The sequence below is a fragment of the Anopheles coustani genome, chromosome X (genome assembly GCF_943734705.1).
Source record: "Anopheles coustani chromosome X, idAnoCousDA_361_x.2, whole genome shotgun sequence".
Classification (NCBI taxonomy): Eukaryota; Metazoa; Arthropoda; class Insecta; order Diptera; family Culicidae; genus Anopheles; species Anopheles coustani.
In genome coordinates, this window is record NC_071290.1 from 1,987,760 (window position 1) to 2,007,478 (window position 19,719).

At 45.5% G+C, this 19,719-nt stretch overlaps 4 protein-coding genes across 5 annotated transcripts in view; 3 read left to right on the forward strand and 1 right to left on the reverse strand.

Moving 5' to 3' along the window:
* LOC131269468 (uncharacterized) overlaps window positions 1-19,719 on the forward strand; it is a 47,823-nt gene that overhangs the window by 22,543 nt on the left and 5,561 nt on the right. The gene's annotated exons all lie outside the window — the stretch shown is intronic.
* On the forward strand, window positions 59-13,301 carry LOC131269478 (blood vessel epicardial substance). Of its 2 annotated transcripts, XM_058271854.1 has the most exons (9): window positions 59-175; window positions 1,225-1,304; window positions 1,394-2,351; window positions 8,146-8,303; window positions 8,461-8,563; window positions 8,653-8,802; window positions 8,895-9,036; window positions 11,517-11,549; window positions 13,111-13,301. In XM_058271854.1, exons 3-9 carry the CDS (start codon window positions 1,911-1,913, stop codon window positions 13,176-13,178), a joined length of 1,095 nt encoding a protein of 364 aa, XP_058127837.1. In that variant the 5' UTR covers window positions 59-175; window positions 1,225-1,304; window positions 1,394-1,910; the 3' UTR covers window positions 13,179-13,301. The 2 variants fall into 2 exon arrangements, with proteins under 2 accessions (XP_058127837.1, XP_058127836.1); XM_058271853.1 differs by lacking the exons at window positions 11,517-11,549; window positions 13,111-13,301 and adding an exon at window positions 9,839-10,828.
* LOC131269485 (transmembrane protein 205) lies at window positions 2,411-5,048 on the reverse strand. Its single transcript, XM_058271861.1, has 3 exons — window positions 4,371-5,048; window positions 4,026-4,252; window positions 2,411-3,785 (listed from the first exon to the last, which is right to left on the reverse strand). Exons 1-3 carry the CDS (start codon window positions 4,589-4,591, stop codon window positions 3,298-3,300), a joined length of 936 nt encoding a protein of 311 aa, XP_058127844.1. The 5' UTR covers window positions 4,592-5,048; the 3' UTR covers window positions 2,411-3,297.
* LOC131268813 (protein sevenless) overlaps window positions 17,577-19,719 on the forward strand; it is a 29,820-nt gene continuing 27,677 nt past the window's right edge. Inside the window, exon 1 of the mRNA XM_058271093.1 lies at window positions 17,577-17,873. Within this exon, the coding sequence (XP_058127076.1) occupies window positions 17,577-17,873 (297 nt within the window). The remainder of the gene's footprint in view (window positions 17,874-19,719) is intronic.

Consider the following 19,719-nt stretch of genomic DNA (forward strand, 5'->3'; position numbering starts at 1 on the left):
AGATGCTATTTTGGTATCAATGTTAAGGCTCACGGAAGAAAGTGAGAAGGAGCCACGGATAGAACGATATACGACGAAAAGGCTGGTTTCGTTCCCCGTGTTTTGCGGTAGATTGCGATCGGTGCAGACGATATCAATAATTTGAGCAATGTGACACAAACATTGCCCATCATCGGTGAGTATTCTTAAGTGGAATGGAGTGTTTCTTATTCTCTACGCATTGTTTGAAGAGGTGCACGAAGTAATTGTTCGAATCCTTAGCCCGCCTGGCAATGGGTGTAGCCAATGCAAAAGATTGGTACCCAATGCAGTTAACTGCTTCCCTACCAGCGTCCTGGTGCTGAACGGGTTAAGATTTGGAGATATTTGCGCCACGTACCATTTGCGGTAATTGGTAAAGTAAAGCGTAGACGCTCCGCATAATTAAATAGTAATGTATTCGTGGAACGACGAGAAACAACCGTAGGCACATAAATCCTTATCCAAATAGTGAAATGCAGGAGTCAGTTTGTGCAGAAACACAACATGTTCTGGAGAGACGCGTAGCGCAGCGGCGCAATAACATAGGTGCTTTTTACATGAATATAGGAAAGGAAACAGGAGCGACATTTTCATTTGAATAGGTTTACCAACGTTTTAGTTAAGTGCTTGTAATAGTTTTTATTCTAGGGGTATGGGGTACGACAATGGCCATCATGCTTTCGAAGCGTTTGGTCGTTCCTGTTAACTTGGGGCAGTTCTGAAACATTAACACTGATAAGTGTAAAACATGGATTCTGTATGCTTGGCTCTTGGAGGCATTTCCAGTTCGTTTTAGTATTTTTTTGCATTGTTGAAGTGCTGTATTTGTTTTAGGGCAAGTTTGTCGTTTCGATTCCGGAATGGTTTTGTTAGCTTGTTGGCGTTTTAAACCGGCTGGTTGATTCGATCAGTACATTTTCATTAAATTGACTGAAATCTCGCTGTGGTAAAAAACGTGTGCCCCTGCGCAAGTCACATTAGGCTACGCACGGCCCACGCATATATCGCGCACGCACACTTAGGAGTGGTTGCTAAGCAACAACGGTCTGCTCTTGCGAGGGCAAGGGTTTCACTTTCGGAAGAAAAACCATCATTAACAACCAACATCTTGCTTGAAGAGGTCGCCTCAATTTGAAGGTTTTCGGCTACTTGGAACAGATCGTTCGATTTAATCTTGCTAATTGAAGTAATCATGTTTTTCAGAAATATCCGCCTACCCTAGCCCGATTGTAGTTAGCGACGACCGTTGGACTTGGTGAACTTGGTGTAGAAAACGTTTCTTGGTAAGATGTTTGGCTTTTGTTCTTACCTATTCATACTGTGTCATGTATTGAACGAAAGAACTAATAACAGTTTTGTATTCATTTTACAGCTTTGCACGCAGTTGACCGTCATTTGAGAACAACGCCTATTTCCTTCATTCCTTACTCTACTGCATCCACCGTCGCGTGTTGTTCACCAGGCCTGGAGGTCTGGTGTTTGAAGTTAGCAAGCTGGATCGCCTGCTGTGGATCGTCTGCCTGTTGAGCGCATTCGCGCTTTTGCGTGTTGCGCCATCCGCCGTGCACCCGGTCTCCAGAAGCGAAAGATCTCCGGAAGTACTCGATAAGTTCTTGGATCGCAATGACAACGAAGAAAGTGCCCATCAAGCTACCGGCCAGGATGGAGCGGATGTCAGAAATACTGACGTACGGGTGTCAACCGCAAAAGGAACTGTTCCGAACGTGGGTGCTGCTCGGGAGCCGACCAATGGTGGGCGCAAGACGGAACAGCACAACCATTTCCAAAAGCACACCCACCACGAGCATCATCCAGTTGCGGAGAGCAAGGACGAGGAGGGCGGTTCCGCTCCAGCAGCCCCTGGAAGCATCAACCACGGACGTGGTGGCATGAATGGAGCTCGTGGTAGTGGCAACGGTAGCATGCCAACGCGCACAGCCAAAGGTAAGGGTCAAATAGCTCAAGGGGGGCAAGGAGACGGCGAGGGACCGGACCAGCCGGATGAACAATGGTATTCCATCCGACGCTTGCTGATCGACTGGAGCTGGCCACAGTGTCTCGGATTCGAGCCGAAGGAACACCTTTACTATCAGATCGGGCATGCATTGTTTCTGGTCGCATTCCTCGCACCGAACATGCAGTGTGGTTTCCTCGTGCTGCGCTGTGCCGCTATTGCCGGCTGCATACTTATGCTGCTGTGGGGCTGGTTCGTCAACTGCAGCCTGGACGCGGTCGTTTGGTTCGGCGGGTTTCTGGTGGTCAACACAATCTACGCGGTGATTTTGCTGTGCAAGATTCGTCCTGTTAAATTCGATCGTGAAATAGAATCGGTGAGTATTGAACAAATACTTTCATCTTATTATACCAATGAAGGTCCATTTTTTATTTATGCGAGGCCTATTATTTCATTTTAATTGGTTATTTATCGATGAACGATATTGATATTTGTTTACCTTTTTTTGTGCATTTCCGATATTATTTCCGTTTCGAGATAGACAAGACGTTTAGGATACATTTGACTCATACGATTATATTTTAATGTCAAAAAATCAAATAAGTGCGTCAGGCGAACCGTTTGCTTTGTGTAGGATAATTAATCCGGTGAACGTTTAAATACTACTCTCACGGGTTGTGGTCATGCAACATGTCCAAATCTTTTACTCCTATATTCTAAATATGGCACTACACATCATGGCAATCCATATGAGTTCAATCACGTAGATGTAGGAACTTTTTGAATGGTCAAAATACTTGTTTCTAACTAGTAAAGTTTTTTTTATGTGCTTTACAAGAAAACAATACTGGTGGGCTGTTATGTTGTGGTGCACTGTCCTATTAAATGCCGTCTGCTTCGGTTTCTACATATGTTCTACACTTTCTTACAAGGAAATACCAGCAGGTTCAAATGCTCTAGCGATAGCTTCAACTATCTCAAAGAGATGCTGACAATGTGTGCTGCGGCACATTATTTCTTTTTGTGAGATTGTTGCTTTGCAAAGTGGAGATACTGAAGCGTTTGGCTTGAGCTCTCTAGTGTTACACTCTCTCTCTCGTTACGCTGAACACACGTTTGTTATTCCTACGATACAATTTTCTTGCTCTATACTGCTATGTTAGGAAATAAATAACTTAACCTTATATGAACGGCCGGAGGCTCTGAGATAACCATACGTTGACATGCCGGTGGGTACTTGATCCGGGCGGCGCGGGTTTGAACTCCGAGCAAGACCGGCCCCGCGTGCGAGAAGATTGACTTTATCGGTAGGTTCTGCGGGTCTAGATTTGAATACGTGTCGCTAGGTACAGAAGGTGCACGCAGGTGCAGCTGAGTGTGATCATGTTTAGTATCGCGATCGTCATATGGATCTGACGGAATTTTTTGTGCGTTCGCTTGTAGTGCTGGGAGCGTTCGAGCCGACCATTACCAACGCCGTCGAACTGGCCTACCTCCTGGCCGAGATCCGCCCGTGCCTCGATGCGGTGCTTTTCGTGCATCAATCGGAGCATCGGTGGTGCTAGGTATAGGCGTACGAAAAGCTCCAGTGCAGCCGTTGCACCGAGCGCCACGATTTGCACCAGATCGCTCGTATCCCAGTGGGCCAGATGACGCCCGGCTAGCTCCGGTTGCTTAGTGCGGCGCAGTTCGACGAAGCCAAGCAAGCTGACGGTGCTGAGGCTTGTGCCGAGTGTGAAGTACTTCGGGAATAGGACCTCCTGGATTCGGCCAAAGGTGTGACGCGGCAGGGAGAAATACAGCGCAAGTCCTGTGTATCGAGAGGGAGGGAGAAATTTGAAGAAAAACGTTTCATTAGTCATCGGTCGTGTTGGGTGCTAATATTAGTGTAGGTTATGTAAATTTTATTTTAAAATCCAATTTCATCACTGCCTCGAGGTTGTTTGAATGGTTCTTTGCAAAAAAAACCCCTCCCATTTTTGCACATGAAGTTACGTAACTCTGGCTTGAATTATGAGCCGGGTGTTCACCTCATTAAGTGTGTACGTACCCGAAACGAATGTCATCCAGATCTGGGCTCCAAAGTGTACCGCGAACGAGCCCAGGTAGGCTATCTGGGTAAGAGTACTGCTCTGCTCGGTAGCCAGATCCTGCTGACTTTGGGCGCATTTGCTCGACGCGGAGCTACCGATCAGGTTCGGCCATAGGGCAACCACCACTAGTGACAGTACGATGGCGGATATCGCGTGGCTCGGCTGCGTTGTGCTCGTCAGTATCCTAATGAGATATCGAGAAAGACACGGTGGCGTGTCGGATTAGTACCACGGTCGTCTTTTTTTTTGCGCAAGTCGCACGCATAATGCTTGCGTTTGCGGATCGTATTTGGCATGCGTACTTGAACAGTGGGCTGCGTTCGAAGCGCGTTGATTGATTGCGAAGGTAGTGGAATAAAACACGCGTTGCGCGCGTCGCCTTCTGCAGTACGTCCTGGTGCAGCGGGTTGTCGGGTTTTCCCATCGCTTCACAGCCGGCAGTCCTTGTTGGGATGGCTCTTGTCGATGCCTTTGGGGGCTGAAGCAAAGGGCTGGTATCGAGAAGGCGTTGCAGGCAGCACATTTTAGGTAGCACCTTGTTTCGCTTGACTGGATATGTGGCACGCACACGTCACACACTGTTCGCGCACTGATCGTCCTGTCAACTGATCTCTTGAAATTTTGCGCGGTTTTTCCGTTTTCGCGGAACTTGCACACTCACACGACAAAACGCGGACAGCTTCCTCAAGAAGAATAACAACAAAACAATCGACCTCACTTGGCTGCTGTTGGCGCGTGGACCTTGCGGCTAGCTCGTCGCAAGGCAAACAGTGAAATGGCATGGTTGTATTCGCGTGCCGTTCGTATATATAAGACTTTATTTTCGTTTACACCGCTCCACCGCTTTCGCCCACCTTCGACGCGGCCCTTACCGCTTCTGCTTACCAGACACATTTCATACTGGGCAGCGCGACAGGACGGGAGGAGAGAACGATGATCCTCAATTCCCCCCCTGGCGTATCGAAGGGGCAGGGCTTGTTGGCACGATAATGGCACGGGGTTTACCATCTGTGTGTACAGTTGCTTGCACGCCATGAATTGCGAATCCGCGGTGCGATAACGACGGCGCCCCGCACGGATACGGAGGGTGAGGGGCACTGTGGGAGCCGGTGGTGGTTTTATGACGTGTGCAGTTGATGCTGCAGTTTCTGTCGCCGTGATGTCGGCGCTTGCGTTTGGCAGTGTGTGCGAGCAGCGTTGCATGGGTTTGTGTTCCGCGCTGACCGCGCTTTCGATGGCTTCTAGGAAGAGGATTGGGGATTGCTTGGGTACGCACACACCAGCTGACGTGTGTGCTCCTGTCCGGCAAGAAGCGGGGAGAGCCCGGGGACACCGGGACATTTCCATTAGTCACATATACGGGCGTCTAGTTCCCAAGCTCACACACAGCTTCGCCGGTGCGTTGCTCGCAGACAGTAAATCCCCTACCCGAAGGTGGCTTAATGCTCAATCGTAAATCTACTCGCGAATCTGTCATACGCTATCGATTTGCACCTTGTCACGAGGGAGTTTCGCCCTACTGCCATAAATGGTCGTCTGCCGGGTGTTTTATTCATCGGGTGCCAGAAGGAGCGTAGCGGGGAGGTTCGTAAACGTGTGACTCTGCTATTTTTTCCGGGGCGCGGGGGGTCATTGCACCATGCATGCTAGCAGTGTGGTCAATTAGAATTCCTTGCTGCTCCCTGGAAGAAGCTCGGTTTCGAGATATCTTTCTCACGATTTTTTTCGTTTCCAATTCTAGCTCAGCATCTTGAGATTCGCTGGCCTGTTGTCGTTGGTTAAAAATAAAAACCTGATAAGCGTCGCTAAAACTACATATCCCTGTCGACAACCAACCGGACCAGCACGTTTATCCGATGTGGATTTTTGCATCAGAAACCTGGATTATAAGTGCTCGACACTGGGAGGGCGGCCAGCTGCGGCGCGTGTCGATTATGGCCAATCTCGTGCCATAAGTGGCCTTCCGGGGGACCAGTGCAACCAGCGTCCCCACCGGAAAACGGACATCGGTTTAAATCTTTTGAATTGCTGGATTTGACGAAATGCATGCAAACACTCTCGGGTCGCCGAGTGGCATCTTTGATCCACTTGAAGCGCAATCCTCGCGGTGTTTGCTGGATCAATTGTCTCGATTTGCACCGTTGTGCTGCCCGCTTCTGGCTTGCAGGGGACCCATCAAAAAGGGCAACTTTAAGAACAGCGCCCATAAATCTTCGCGCGGATATGGAAAAGGGCCATGGAAACAGGGCGTTTCGTCGCTCGCCAAATTTCGCAAAATAAGAAGCTACACATAACAGAGAAAAACATGTGACCCGCGGGCCGTGGCCTCCCGCATGCCTGCCTCCTCTTTTCTTCTCTGCGCTAAAAATATATAGCGCGTCGTCCGACGAGTGGCTACGTGACTAACCGCAAGTATGCACTTTGCGCACATTTGCGAATCAAGCCACCTTGTCGCTACCTGGTGATTGTGTGTAGGAAGCATACACACACGCGCAATGGAGACGGTTGCTGGTGGATGCGCAGCAACATGCGAAGCAGTCATGCTTTTGCTGTCCACCTTTCTCCTCGGGGGTTCCGGTGGGGTGTCCCGTGCCAGTTATGTTTCGCAAGATAACTTATTCTTGCGTCCTTTTGGGCCGTTTCTTCTCGAGGCGCATGCCGCGATCATGTTTGCTGATGTTGCTGTTTCAACGATTACAAAATCATCAGCGGAAAGGAAGGGATTTGGATACAATTAATATTTATGCTAACCCAATGCGTTGGTACTCCGAATCATGGGCTTGACGGGGACGAAGGAACATGATGATCTAAACCCAAATTTGCCGAAACGTCAGTTTTAATTGTTGCAATTTAGTAAAATTTACTTTACATATAACAACCGTGTAACTGTAACAGCATGATCAAGTCCAAGCTCCTCCGTAAAAATTGATTTAAAAAAAAAAGTTAGAATCGAGTTTTGGCCAGATTTTGCCAACCTCTTTCTACCGCATTTCACTGGATAAAATATTCTTATTTTTACCAAAGAAATGATTGAACATTTAACATGTAACTTAACAATACTATTGGCATAACAATGTACACTCCCTTTTCGTGTATTTGTTAGCTTGGAACAATTGTATGTTAATATAACATTGCTTAGGAAATGATTGCTACAATCATTGTGTAACTACAGTCCAGTTAAACATTGCAATATAGACACGTCCTTGAAGCTGTTTGATAAAGTTTTACCTCCCTTCTGAAACAGTTCCAAAAAATCAAGAAAGCGGAAATAGCCGACTGGTCTGTATTTGCTTCTGGAATGCCAATCCTAAAGAATGCGCCTGAAGCTTTCCGCCAGCTTAAAGACAGTAGCTGTTACTATTTGAAGGTCTTTTTAATTTGTTATCGGTCAATTGCAGTGTTGTACCCATGGCCGTAGACGATTGTAGAGTAGTGACGATTGGTATGGTACAGTTTTCACAATGGGATAGAATAGCTTTGTGTGTGCGCGATCTGCTCGTCGGAGAACTGGGCCACGCGTGCAAACGCGGAACGGTATGGGCGGGCGAGCCGCGGATCGCGACGTAGGCGAGCGGAATAAACGTATGAATTGATGACGACGATTTAGTCCGCCACGTGCCTTCGAACCCCCTTCCGTTCACCCATAGAGCGATACAGCGCGCGGGAGTATTAGTCGCTGGTGTACGGTAGGTCGGTTCGCGTATGACGTTGTCACTTCGCGAAAAATAGAAAAATGAAAACCCAATCAACCGGTTCGCACCACAGATTGGCGGGGTTCACCCGGTGTGGAGGTTACAGTGAAACATTTGTCGTTTTGGGTCGCAAATCGGTTTCGCACGTGATTTTTCATGACGTACACGTTATTTTATACTCGCTTATATTTACGAATCCGTTCGGGTGTTACCATTTTCGTTAGAACTGTTTTGATTTTCAGATTACCTTATTATCTTATCTTTGTTGCTTATGTTGCATCTTATATGCTTCTGCTGTAGGAGCATATCATTTTATAATTCAAATTGTAAGTAGACCGTTTAACACAGTTCGTAATCTACCAACCGCATGTTTTCTTTACCGCAGGTGTACGTGGCGTTGTTTAAGCCGTTGCGTGTTTCTCGCCACCAGTTCAAGAAGGTGTTGAACTGCATGAAAATAGTCCGATCACTCAAGTTCCAGGAGATTTACGTGCAGGAAAAGATCACGAAAGTCGACAGCCTATCGCTGGTTCTCTCTGGAAAGTAAGTACCCGATCGTCAAAGGCGTCTACTGGAGCACTTGACAAAACAAGAAAAGCAACAGTTTTGCAATGGATTTAGCATACTAACATCTCAATGCCATTGACATTTACATTAACTTCCCCGTTTTAATATCTCTTTTCATTCTCATTTCGAACAGACTTGTTATATCACAAAATCACAAAGCACACCATATAGTTTTCCCGCATCAGTTTCTCGATTCTCCCGAGTGGTTCGGTGTATCAACCGACGACTATTTCCAGGTATCCAAGAGTCGGTCTGAGCGCGTAACTGCGGAGCGAGTGGAAACATGTGCGTTGCTATAATGGAACAACCCCGTTTGTCGTTTTAGGTGTCCATCATGGCGATGGAGGACTCCCGGGTGCTAATCTGGCACCGGGACAAACTGAAGCTATCCATGATCGCCGAGCCGTTCCTGGAGACAGTGTTCGATCACATTCTTGGGCGCGATGTTGTCAAGAAGCTAATGCAGGTAACGCAGGTATTGTTGAAGGACGGCGCCGCGCGACCGAGCATGTTTGTGTGCATGGGTGAGCTGGGTTTTTTAACAAACTTTTTTCTCGTCTCCGCTAGGTGGGCGAGATTATGGCGCAGAGCAATGGATGCGTTCCTTCCAGCTTCGACGACGCGGAAGACAAGCCGATGCTTGCGAAAGGAAAGGGCACCGACAACGGTGGACATGGTTTGACTGCACTAATTAACCGCCAGCTTCAAGGTGAGAGGCTTCATCGGGTTACATTCTTTTTCGGTGTGTAAATGGCCACCGGGAACTGCTGTAGTCGAACGTGTTACATGGTTTTTTTCTTAGGGTTTATTTTTGGGAGTGAGCGGTTTGAGGCTCCGCAACAAAAACTATATTTTCTGCATGTTTTGTGAAGCACATCAACTTAATCCACTGCCAGTTGCTAAAGCCCCCCCTTTCCCTTTCTCTGTTTGATGTGTTGTTTTGTGTGCAGGATGTGTGTGTTACTTCAATTATCAATCAATGCTATCTTTTTTCAGTCTCTATTAGAATCCCACCGTTTGACCGAGAACTGCATATTCCGTAGCACCCGCCCTCAATGCTTTGAGCAAGGTGTTCCATGTTTCGTTTTCTCATCTAAAAGTAATGAAAATATTCATTACATTTTCGAATCGTGTCCAGTTTTCGTTTTCACAAGTCCAAAGTATTGCAATTTGTCGTCATCCAGCTCGCATGTCAGGTCGAATAAGGAGATATGGCCATTCATTAGAATCATGGCTTAGGTCGAGATTATGGCCCATAAATTCAATCACATGTTAGCCCCACGTCTAGTACGATTGAAATCACCTCTTTTAACAGGTCGGCATCAATGTGGAAAATATGCTTTTCAACCCCTTTTCGTTGATTACATTTTAGTTGGCTTTAGTTTGTTATGGAATTATCTATTTCAACTACAGTATATCGACTCCACCTTTTTCATTAGTACATTAAATTTTCGTTCTTTAACCTTTTTGTTATTTTGCTTTTTATTTTTATTTTCTGTTTTCGATTATAGATCCGTCTATTCCGCTTCTACCTTTCCGCTCGGATGCTGCACAGGTGATCCGAGGTGTTCGCCCCATCTATCCTGTCCGTTCGGGCACCCGACATTCAAGTGCAAGCTCTGAGGAAGATGGTGAACAGGGCTGCGATGTTACTAATAATATTATCCCCAATGCTTCCGCCAGGCTGATTACGCGTCTATCGGAACGTCCAATCGAGCGCGGTTCTTTTGGGCCCATGTCAGCAAATATCATGAATGCCAGGTTCATGTCAATCGGAACCGTACATCCTCCCGATGCTAGTGCAAGTTGCGATGTTTCCGCTAGGCTGATTGCACGTCCACCGGAACGTCCAATCGAGCGCGGTTCTTTTGGGACCGTACATCCTCCCGAAGTTTCCCCACTTGCTAGACCGTCGGCCACCCGACCTGCTAGTGCAAGTTCTGAGGAAGACGATGAAGAGGGCGGCAATACTAACAATACTATTCCAAATGTTTCGATCGCTGTTTCTGCTAGGCCGATGACACGTCGATCGGAACGTCCACTCGAGCCCCGTAATCGTATGCCTGAGTCAGCAAATGTTACCAAACGTCCTCCGCCGCGTCGTTGAATGCCAAAAATTATAATTCTATTAATTATTTTTTTCTCTCTTTGTTTGCACGGCCCAAGCCGTTTATCAATATTAATACCTAGTAATATTAGCTAGTAATATTATTCGACTGTTTAAAGAACCTTCTCGATTTAAAAGCGTAGATTGTTTCTATTTCCACGAGTAGGGAATTCTACGCATGCCATTTTACCAATTAATTCATTATCCTTGATTTTATCATCAATCTTATAATTAACGCGTTTGTTTGTTGTTGTTGAGTAATTTATCGATTGCGTTCGCGTCTTATGGAATAATAACTCTTATCTTAACTGATCGCGTTGGACTGTGCACCGTTGCTAGTCTGTAGTTAGTTAATGAGGACTTATAAATGCACACAAAATTAGGAAGGGACTAATATATCGACTAATAAACCAGCATCTGCCAGTGCAAGCAAACTGCTCGGCTATTGGCTGTAGGCTGGCTTGACTGAACCTTAAATACAAATTGCAATTGAAGAAACGCAATTGTTTGTAGATAACTGGTGGGTTCTTTGTAGCGATCTTTCTTCAGCAAATGCTTTTGCTAACAACTGATATATTTTTGCATTGCATATCCCGATTCTTTTCTGCATTCTGCATTCCTGGGTGGTCTCAGATTGTATCTATATATGTATATAAACAACCCTTGAAGCAATTAACACTATGATGTCCGGTAGCATCCCAAAGGTATACCGAAACGAAGTATTTTAATCAGCAATTGTTTCGAAAGTATGACGGGAGAGTATGAGAAGCATCCGGATCGTAGTATTACAATTTAAAAGGAAAAACAAAATCGGTCGTCATAGTGTTAATTGCATTTGGTTTTCTTATGCCAAAACTTGCCAGTTCGCCTTGGCCAACAAATATTCTGCAATCACCTTTTCCCATTCCTTCTATGTTCTATGTTAAACACTACGTTTTCTTCTACTATAACTTAACCATGGTTTTTACTCCCAAAACTTCTACTTCTATCTCCTTTTACTATTTCAACTATTACTACTAACTACCACTACTACATCTACTACTACTACTACTATTACGTTACTTTGCCCACTGCTACAAAAGCCCTCCCACGGATCTCCAAGTATTATTATTGTGGTAAGTTTCGCGTGGAATGGATCCAATTGCATTTTTTCTTCTTCCGTTTTGGTTTCTATTTGGCTACCGCTATCACTTAGCGTTTCTAGTGTAGAGATAGTGGATGGAAGCTGCGACGAGGCAAATCGTAGATCGTTCTATGACGGGAAGAGGGTAAAATACTAGCAGATGATTTATTTGCAGGGCTAGAGTTGAGGCGTTTGTGCGAACTAAACGGTGTTCATTCCTATGTTGCCCCTGTTTCAATTTTCATCATTTGTATGTGCATCGTACGTTACTCTTTACCATGTAGCTGTTGCTGTACGTAGTGTAATTAGTTTAGCGAATGAAAAATGTACGGTTTTGTTTCGATCGGTTAGTCTTGTTGCGGTGCGGTCCTGTTGTTGGTGCAAGGTTATAACGATGTACAACGAAATTGACCCAGTGTGCTTGCTAGGCATAGTGTTTAGAAAAGGCATATGATTATAGAACAGAGAGAAAAAACCTCAATAATGCCTTCTAGGGACAAAAAATAACAATTGGCAATTCCATTTTTATATCCCGTTTTTTAAACTGTGCAAATTTTTTAAACGAATTTATCGGAAATACTCCTTCTGAACTGAAGCAAACATTTAAAACTAGTACAGATAACACGAGCGATGCATTTATAAAATCGATAAAGACTAAAACTGTTTAAAATGTATTTAAACTAAAAAAAATTATCCAATTATTGGGTTAAACCCATAGACAAGTCAATTACGATTCGATGTTTGAAATGACAATCGATGGTTACATCACTCCGTGTATTAGGCTCTAAGATAAATGATGATGTGCGCTGCTTCATTGCGGTTGCGGCCAAGAGGCAGGATGGGCTTCACCAGCAGTCTATCAGATTTGCGATTTGTCTTTACCAAGAGCGAACTCTTTTCCAGTGAGAGTTCATAAAGCTCAACCGCTGTGAATATGCGTGAGGCAGTCTGCAGGAAGCAATATAATAAATCCTAACTTGAACATCTTGTTAACGACGCTTTTTATTTGTTGCTATCGGCCACGATGATTGTGCATACTGTTCTACGCTGTGTTTGCACTTGGATGTTGATTTCCGTTCATCCAAGAAGTTAAAGCGAGGCTTACGCTAGTGGACTATGAGCCGAAGAGTTTGTTTGTATAATATCCTGTTGTTAGCTTTGGTGTATTAAACGTTGTAACCAGTCAATTGGATGGCCTACTACAAAATACTAATCCTTCAGCACACTTGGTAAACAACAGTCAAGTGCTATTTTCTTGTATGGTTACTAACGCGTGAAGACTTTCATTTCTTTTTTTTTTTAAACATTTGTTCTACTTTATGTGTACGTACGCCCGTCTGTGATTGATGTTTATCGAGAAAATGTTAGCCTTTAGTGAAGTTTTAGTTTGCAGTACTGTTACGCACGCAGTTGTGATCCGCTTTCAGTTAGTGTTTGCCGATTGATGTGTGTGTGTCCTAGGAGCAGAGTGAGAACGAATCGAACCAACAGCAGCGAACTAGGAAAGCAAACACATACACTTTCTTTTACCTCCCGTGTGATCTGTCTTTTAGTAGCAACCGATCATAATGCCTGGCGGCTGGGGAGAATCGATGAAAACGACCACGAAACTGCTGTATAGGAAACGGACCTGCTGGCGGTCGGTGCGATGCTGATGCGGATGGTGCGCTGCAGGAGGCAGATATCGCGGCCACCCAGGACACAACCATCATTGTGATAATATGCACGGTGCAGCCGTGCAAGATCGGCCGAAGGGGCACACACGATGGACACCTAGCGATCCCGCCAGTGGTCGGAGCCAGCAGGTCTCTTCGAAGATGCGAACCTGGAAGGAGCGATGCTTAGCTAAACGAGGGAGGTAGGAAACAAAGTGAGATGTGAGCGAATGGAAGACGGTGAACGGAGAATTATTTTACAACCAAATGACCACGTTAACCGGCCAGCCGGTTTTGCCTGACCAGCGACTGACACGCCGGTTAACGTGTTGACGAGCGAAAATGTTTTCTACGTAGTCGGTGGACGCATAATTAAAACCATTCGGCTTTAGGCCGACAGCTGTGACCGCGAGGCGGAGTAGTAGAACTGTGAAGTCGTCGCAGGCGGCACATTTACGTTTCTCCATTCGTCAATCATTTTTCAAAGCAATCAACAATCTCTATTTCGAAACAACCGAATACAATTTGTAATGACAATACTCTTTGAAACTGACCGCGCTGGCGGCATCTTCGTCACTCGTTAATCTTAATTAGATCCTTTTTGTTAAAACAAAAAACAAACGGTTCTACACATCAGGATAATGAAAATGGATTAGTAGAGCAAAACGCTACGGTACGGGCGCCTGATTTGGAATAACTAAAACGTTGTTGGCAAAGCAAACCTCACACGAACGAAAACGGTCTATTAATTTTTGCATATTACAATCGCTTGCCTTACTCAATCAAACGCTGGTTGGTTATCAATTGTAACAGGATTTACAATGTACTCCGTTAGACTGTTTGTTTTCGGGTTTTCTTTCTGGTTGATGTTGTGTAGCTTGCGAATATTCGTACGAAAAGTAAGGAAAATGAAAACATAAACGTTCGGAGGAAGAATGGGATCGAAAAGTGCTGTGGTTGAGGAATTAATAGGACCGTAAGGAAATACCATGCCGAACACGGAACACGAACAGATCTCCTTTGCAATTGTAAATTTACCTATTTGCCTATTGAGACACCTTAATGAGATTAAAGTATTTCATAGTATATACGCGAAAGCGGTAATTGTTAGCCGGTATCGAACAAAATGTAGTTTATATATAGATATATATACATATATATATCTATTTAGTTTTTTTCTGGTTGCGAAACTCATAAATTAAAAACCGAACAAAATACAATACTATACATATATTAGACACAATAGAACAAATTACCTTTTGGGACACACTGGCACACCACAACAGGGCAGAGCAGATCATTTCCCCCCCCCCAATCCCCTCGTAGTTATGGTAAATCGATGTTAGAAAATAGTAATATTAAAGTAATGCAGTCGTTTTTGCGAGGAATTGCGGCTGCTCAGCACAACCAGTGGTAGAAGCGCACAAATGGTGGATTGCTCGTGCGATGTGATTGCTTCAATAGTTTACAGAGGGAAGAACAAAAAACGAGGGCGAAAAAAACATGTTTTCCAGTCTCTAACCAGACGACATTTCTGCACACAGGATGGTTATAAATGAGCGAAGGGGAGGCTAAACGTTTCGGGACGAACGTTCTTGCATAGGACCTAGTACTATTCGATTTTAACTAGACAAATTTGGAGGCATTTGGAGTTAGTATTTTTCCTATTTTTTTTTCGAATTATAGTTTTACAAGCAATCCCCGTTCAGGTCTTTAAAATTAACAAAGAGTCTGGAGAGTCACGCCACGGAGCTAGTTGTTTTGTGTGTTTGTCTGTTTTTTATAGTTTGAAAAATTGAAGCCGGGCGGGCATCGATTGGCACTTCTGGACATTTGTTTGTTATTTTTGAAAATATTCTCAAAATACATAGAGAAGGGAGAGAGAAAGTGAGATGTAGAAAGACAAGAGAATGGAAGACCGAACGAGGAAGACCGAGACCTGCAAAGTAATTGAAACAAAAGGCAAAAGTCGTAAGGTGGATATGCTGCAATGGCAATTGTTGTTCGTCGTTGATAAGGCTAAAAATTTAGAGCAAATTAATGTGGCATACTATGTGGTAAACTATTGTTTCTACGATTGCTTTCTAGTTCGGTTTAGATAGGATGATTGAATGATTTTCGGTTGATAGACAACGGTACGCTAGCGCAGCAAAACGCGAGGGGCAAAAAAATGAACTGATAGAATCCGTGAAGGATCGCGTACGTCTTGAGGCACAACCGGTTAATGCGGATCAACCCTTTCCAATGCAACTTCCCGACACACAGCCACTCGAGTCGAGTGTTCGGGTCTTGCGGGTGGAGACGCGTTTGCGTGAAATAAGCATGTGTGTTACTACAGCAACGTGGAAATTTGAAGAAATTTAAAGTGTATTATAATAGTAAGACAATTTTAAACAGGATTCTCGGAGTTAAAAACAAGGTTAAATAAGGAGGAAAAGAGCGAAAGTAGTAAACAACGGAGCGCGTAAGGATGCACTCATTTGAAGACAACATTAACAGCAACAAAAAAAAAAAAACAAAACAAACCAAACCAACAAAGCAAAAGGATAATTACTTAGTAACTAATGGATGTTCGCCTGTTTCCGATGAATGTTTATTGCATTCGAAATTTAATCGACAGTCAGTGTATATTGTATGTACCGCGGTCGGACCGTAGAGCGGCACGCGGTCGCCGGGGAAAAAGGTGTAATCGAATATCAAGAAGTCAAAACAATCTTGCATAAATGAATCTGTTATAAATTGTATTAAGAACTGAACATCGCGTGTTGCAACTGTAGAGAAATGGTGAAATATCACAAACCAGAGCTATTGGTGATGGGTTTGCTTCTTCTGGTGTAAGTCTTTTCGGATAAGCTCGTTCTGCGATTCCTTTAACTGACGTTTGTTCTACTAACATAAATTTGTTAATATTAAATTAATAATGTTCTCACTTACCCACCTTCTTTCAAGGGAGAAAGCGGATTGGAAAGGTCATTAATTTGATCTAACTTATATATATTATACCAATACATTAGTTTTAGGACATGGTGACTACTCGACTGAAATTAAAATTGAACTCGACACGGTGTTTTTAGGTTTTCGAAATGCTGTTGCTAACGAACTTTTTTTAAATTCGTAAAATATTGTAAAATTGTACAAAATGAACTTAAAAGCTTGCTCAGCCGGGTGCTGCCCTCTGCTCGCGGGTAGCCCAAGCGGTCGCGTATGGGTAAGAGCGAGAGTGCGCAAGCGCCTGCTGGTTCCCAGTGCGTGGTGTGAGCGAGACAGCCAGCGCGAACGTGACTCGCGGTCGCGGATGGCATCCATCGATCGCGCCAAAGTGCACCGTCGATCGCGCGGCTAAGTCAGTTCTTGCGTGACCGTTGACCGTTTCGGGTGGTGTGCCTCGTGACTTCCTCGTGAGTGTCTTGTGAATCGATCGGGTGTGTGATCCTTGCGGGCTGGCAACAGTCACCGGAGGTCCTAGCAAACCCTGTCCCTGGGTGGAGTGTTTCAGGTCACCACGATCAAACTGAGCCTTCCTTGTGATTATTGTGTGTGTTTGGAAACTAAACCTAACGACAAGAATTTAAACTCATCTCGCGTGGAGTTCGTGTCTCAGTGCCAACGAATTGTTTGTTTAACTAAACAAAAAACAACACTAGTGCAGTGCGTTTAAAAGCTACACCAAAAAACCGATCGGAGTCAACATCGATCGATTAAGTAGCCGGGCGATGTTGGCCGAAGGCGCCATGGAACTCTTGCGTCGTGCGGTTCCTGCTTCCGGCGCAGGATGACGGTGACTCCGAGCGCCCAAACGGTGAGGATCAGATCGGGGGACAAAAAACAGAACTCCAAATCAGTTACGACGACGAGTTGTTGAGATAGTGTACGCGAAAACGCTGCCCACCCAGACCGCGGGGCAGAGCAGAGTGTCCTCTTTGGAAAAGTGAAAAAAAAAAATTGTTAGAAAAACACGAGTCACAAGTGAATCACAGTATTTTGTTTTTTTCCCGTTTTATTACTGTAACCGAACAAATCAAACGTGAGCGGTAAGAAAAAAAAATAGATCAAGCTAACGTTAAACTAATCTAAAATCGGTGTGTGAGAAAAAAAAGGGCCGATCGCGGTTTTAAAAAACCTGATATGCAAATACAGTGAAGTGTACGCGCCTCGGGAATGGTGGCTTTTTGTTCGGTGGAGCATGTTTGTCGCTTTTTGGCTGCCTTCGGTTCGCCAACGGATCGGTTGACGCAGTGATAAGTGGGAAGCAGGAGAGTCGAGTCGCGTCCAGGGGGAGGAGAAAGGAAATTGTAAACAGCGCGAAAAGCATCAACACAAAGTACCAGCAAGGGGTGGAGGGGGGAGGGAGGTTGATTGTAAAAATGTCCGCAATGTGGCGCACGGGTCCGCCCGGGACCGGAAGTGGAGGGGCACGACGGCGCATCAATCAACCATCGGCGTCCACCATCCGGCCATCAACCGCGTCAGTGAGCGGGCCGCACCGATCAATGGGCTGGACCGGGTTCCCGGTGGCCCTCAGCGTTCTGCTCCTGCTGCTATCAACCGCCGGCGACGCACTCGCAACCCGGGGCCAGGAGTTGGAGCGCCCTGGGGAAGACTACTACGCCGCCGCTGTACGGGACATCGTCACCAAGTGCATCAACCGGTGTCCGGATCAGGTGAGTGTGGTTCACTTCCGGTGCCAGTCCTCCTCCAAATTCTCATCCAACTCCCCTGAACAGATCTCCACCGGGAATTACAGTAGGTCTATGAAGGGAACTGTAGGCAGATTAGCGATCTTGACCTCTCAACCGTACCCGGTCGGCCATTTTTACCAAACGAATAATTTTTACGACCGCATTTGCTGTGAATGGAATGTGTCACCACACCGACGCCGTTCCAGTTGTAAACAACGTTCGATTCTCGCTCGATAAGCTGCACAAAAGTATGAATTCTATCGTCAGCGTCAGCAGCGTTGTCCAAGGTAAATGCGCATCGGCGATCATGAGACGGCACCAGCGGTTGAGGTGTTGGAGACGAACCAGTGAACGATCCAAAGGTTCCATGGAGAATAGGTATTGCAAGCTTTTTATCAATGGATCGTTGTTTCCTTTTCAAAAATCTCCCGTATCTTTTTAATAGCTCTCCTGAAGTAGAAGGGGTAGCGAGTTCTAGCGTTTTTGATTATAATTAACTGTGTTGGTACGTGTTTTGACCCTACCAGCTGCTAGAGTTGTTTGGATACCTGAGTATTGGATAACTCCAATCGTGTACCTTTCACCAAATATACATGTTCTAACTTGTTTGAAGTAATAGCTTTACCAGCCACACGGCAAGAGGATTGGAAGTCATCGACCGGAACCAATTTTCTTCACCGCGATTCTTGCGAGACTTATCTGCCCGATTTGCTACGTGTCGAACTCGAACTCGGTGTGCTCGGTGGCCAGGAGTACCCGGGACCCCACGCTGAGATAAAGTCGTTAGAAAACTTTCCAATAACTGCCCAATTCGCTACGGTGCAGCGAGCCAGCGGTGCAAGAACCTCGGTTTAAGCACTTCAGCGATGGAAGCGGTCTGCTTTGGTTGCACTCAGATGACATGGATGGATTTTTATGGGTTTTTTGACGAGAACGGGAGATAGAGAGAGGCCGACTATTGCCGAAAATGCTGCACTTATGCGCCCGAGGTGCTCGAAAAGTTGGAAAAGCAGAGCCGCCGCCATTCGGAGGCTTCGGGCTCGGAGTGCTTCTGCACCCAAATTTTACGACCTGTTTCGCCCCGCGGATGCTGCTGATGATGATGACTGTCCCACACCCAGCTACATCTGGCTGTCGCAGGACACAAAGCCATCGCCTTGTTGTTCGATGGTCCCGCGGACCTCACACCAGAAGCTGCCGCTGAAAGTGTGTTCGAAAGCCCGTCCGGTAACGAGTTTTTTTCTGCCTCCGGCTCGTCCGCACAGCCACCACCGGCGCAGTTTTTGTTTCCCCCTTATCGCTACCCGGAGCTAATTTCACACTGTGCGCGCAGCTACCACGTACGTGTGTTTCGGTTCGGTTCGGCTCGAATCGATCGTCCTTACCACGTATATGACACTTGCCAGATCGCTTCATGCCACAATCGCCGGAATTTGGTTCCTAATCGCCTGTGTAATATGGCGGCAAAACCCTTGCAGCTGCGTTCGGACGGTCTGGTTGTTTTGAAGCAGCTCACCGCATCGTTACATCTAGCAGTATAACAGCGGACCGTGCGGAACGTTCGTTTACCAACAAAAAAACCATACATTCGGTTTTGTTGCTATTAATTCCATGCCCCGAACTAAAATTCCACAAACAATAACGCAGTGGAACGCGAATCGCAAATTGTTGTTTTCCACGTTTTACATCCTGTACAATTCTTTCCGAAGTCCAGGAAATTAAAATCTAGAGAACTGGTTCTTACATTCTTTAGAATAGGCTAAAAACAAAATCCACAAATTAATTACATTATTCCTCCAACAGTTATGTCAGTTCAAAATGTAACGAC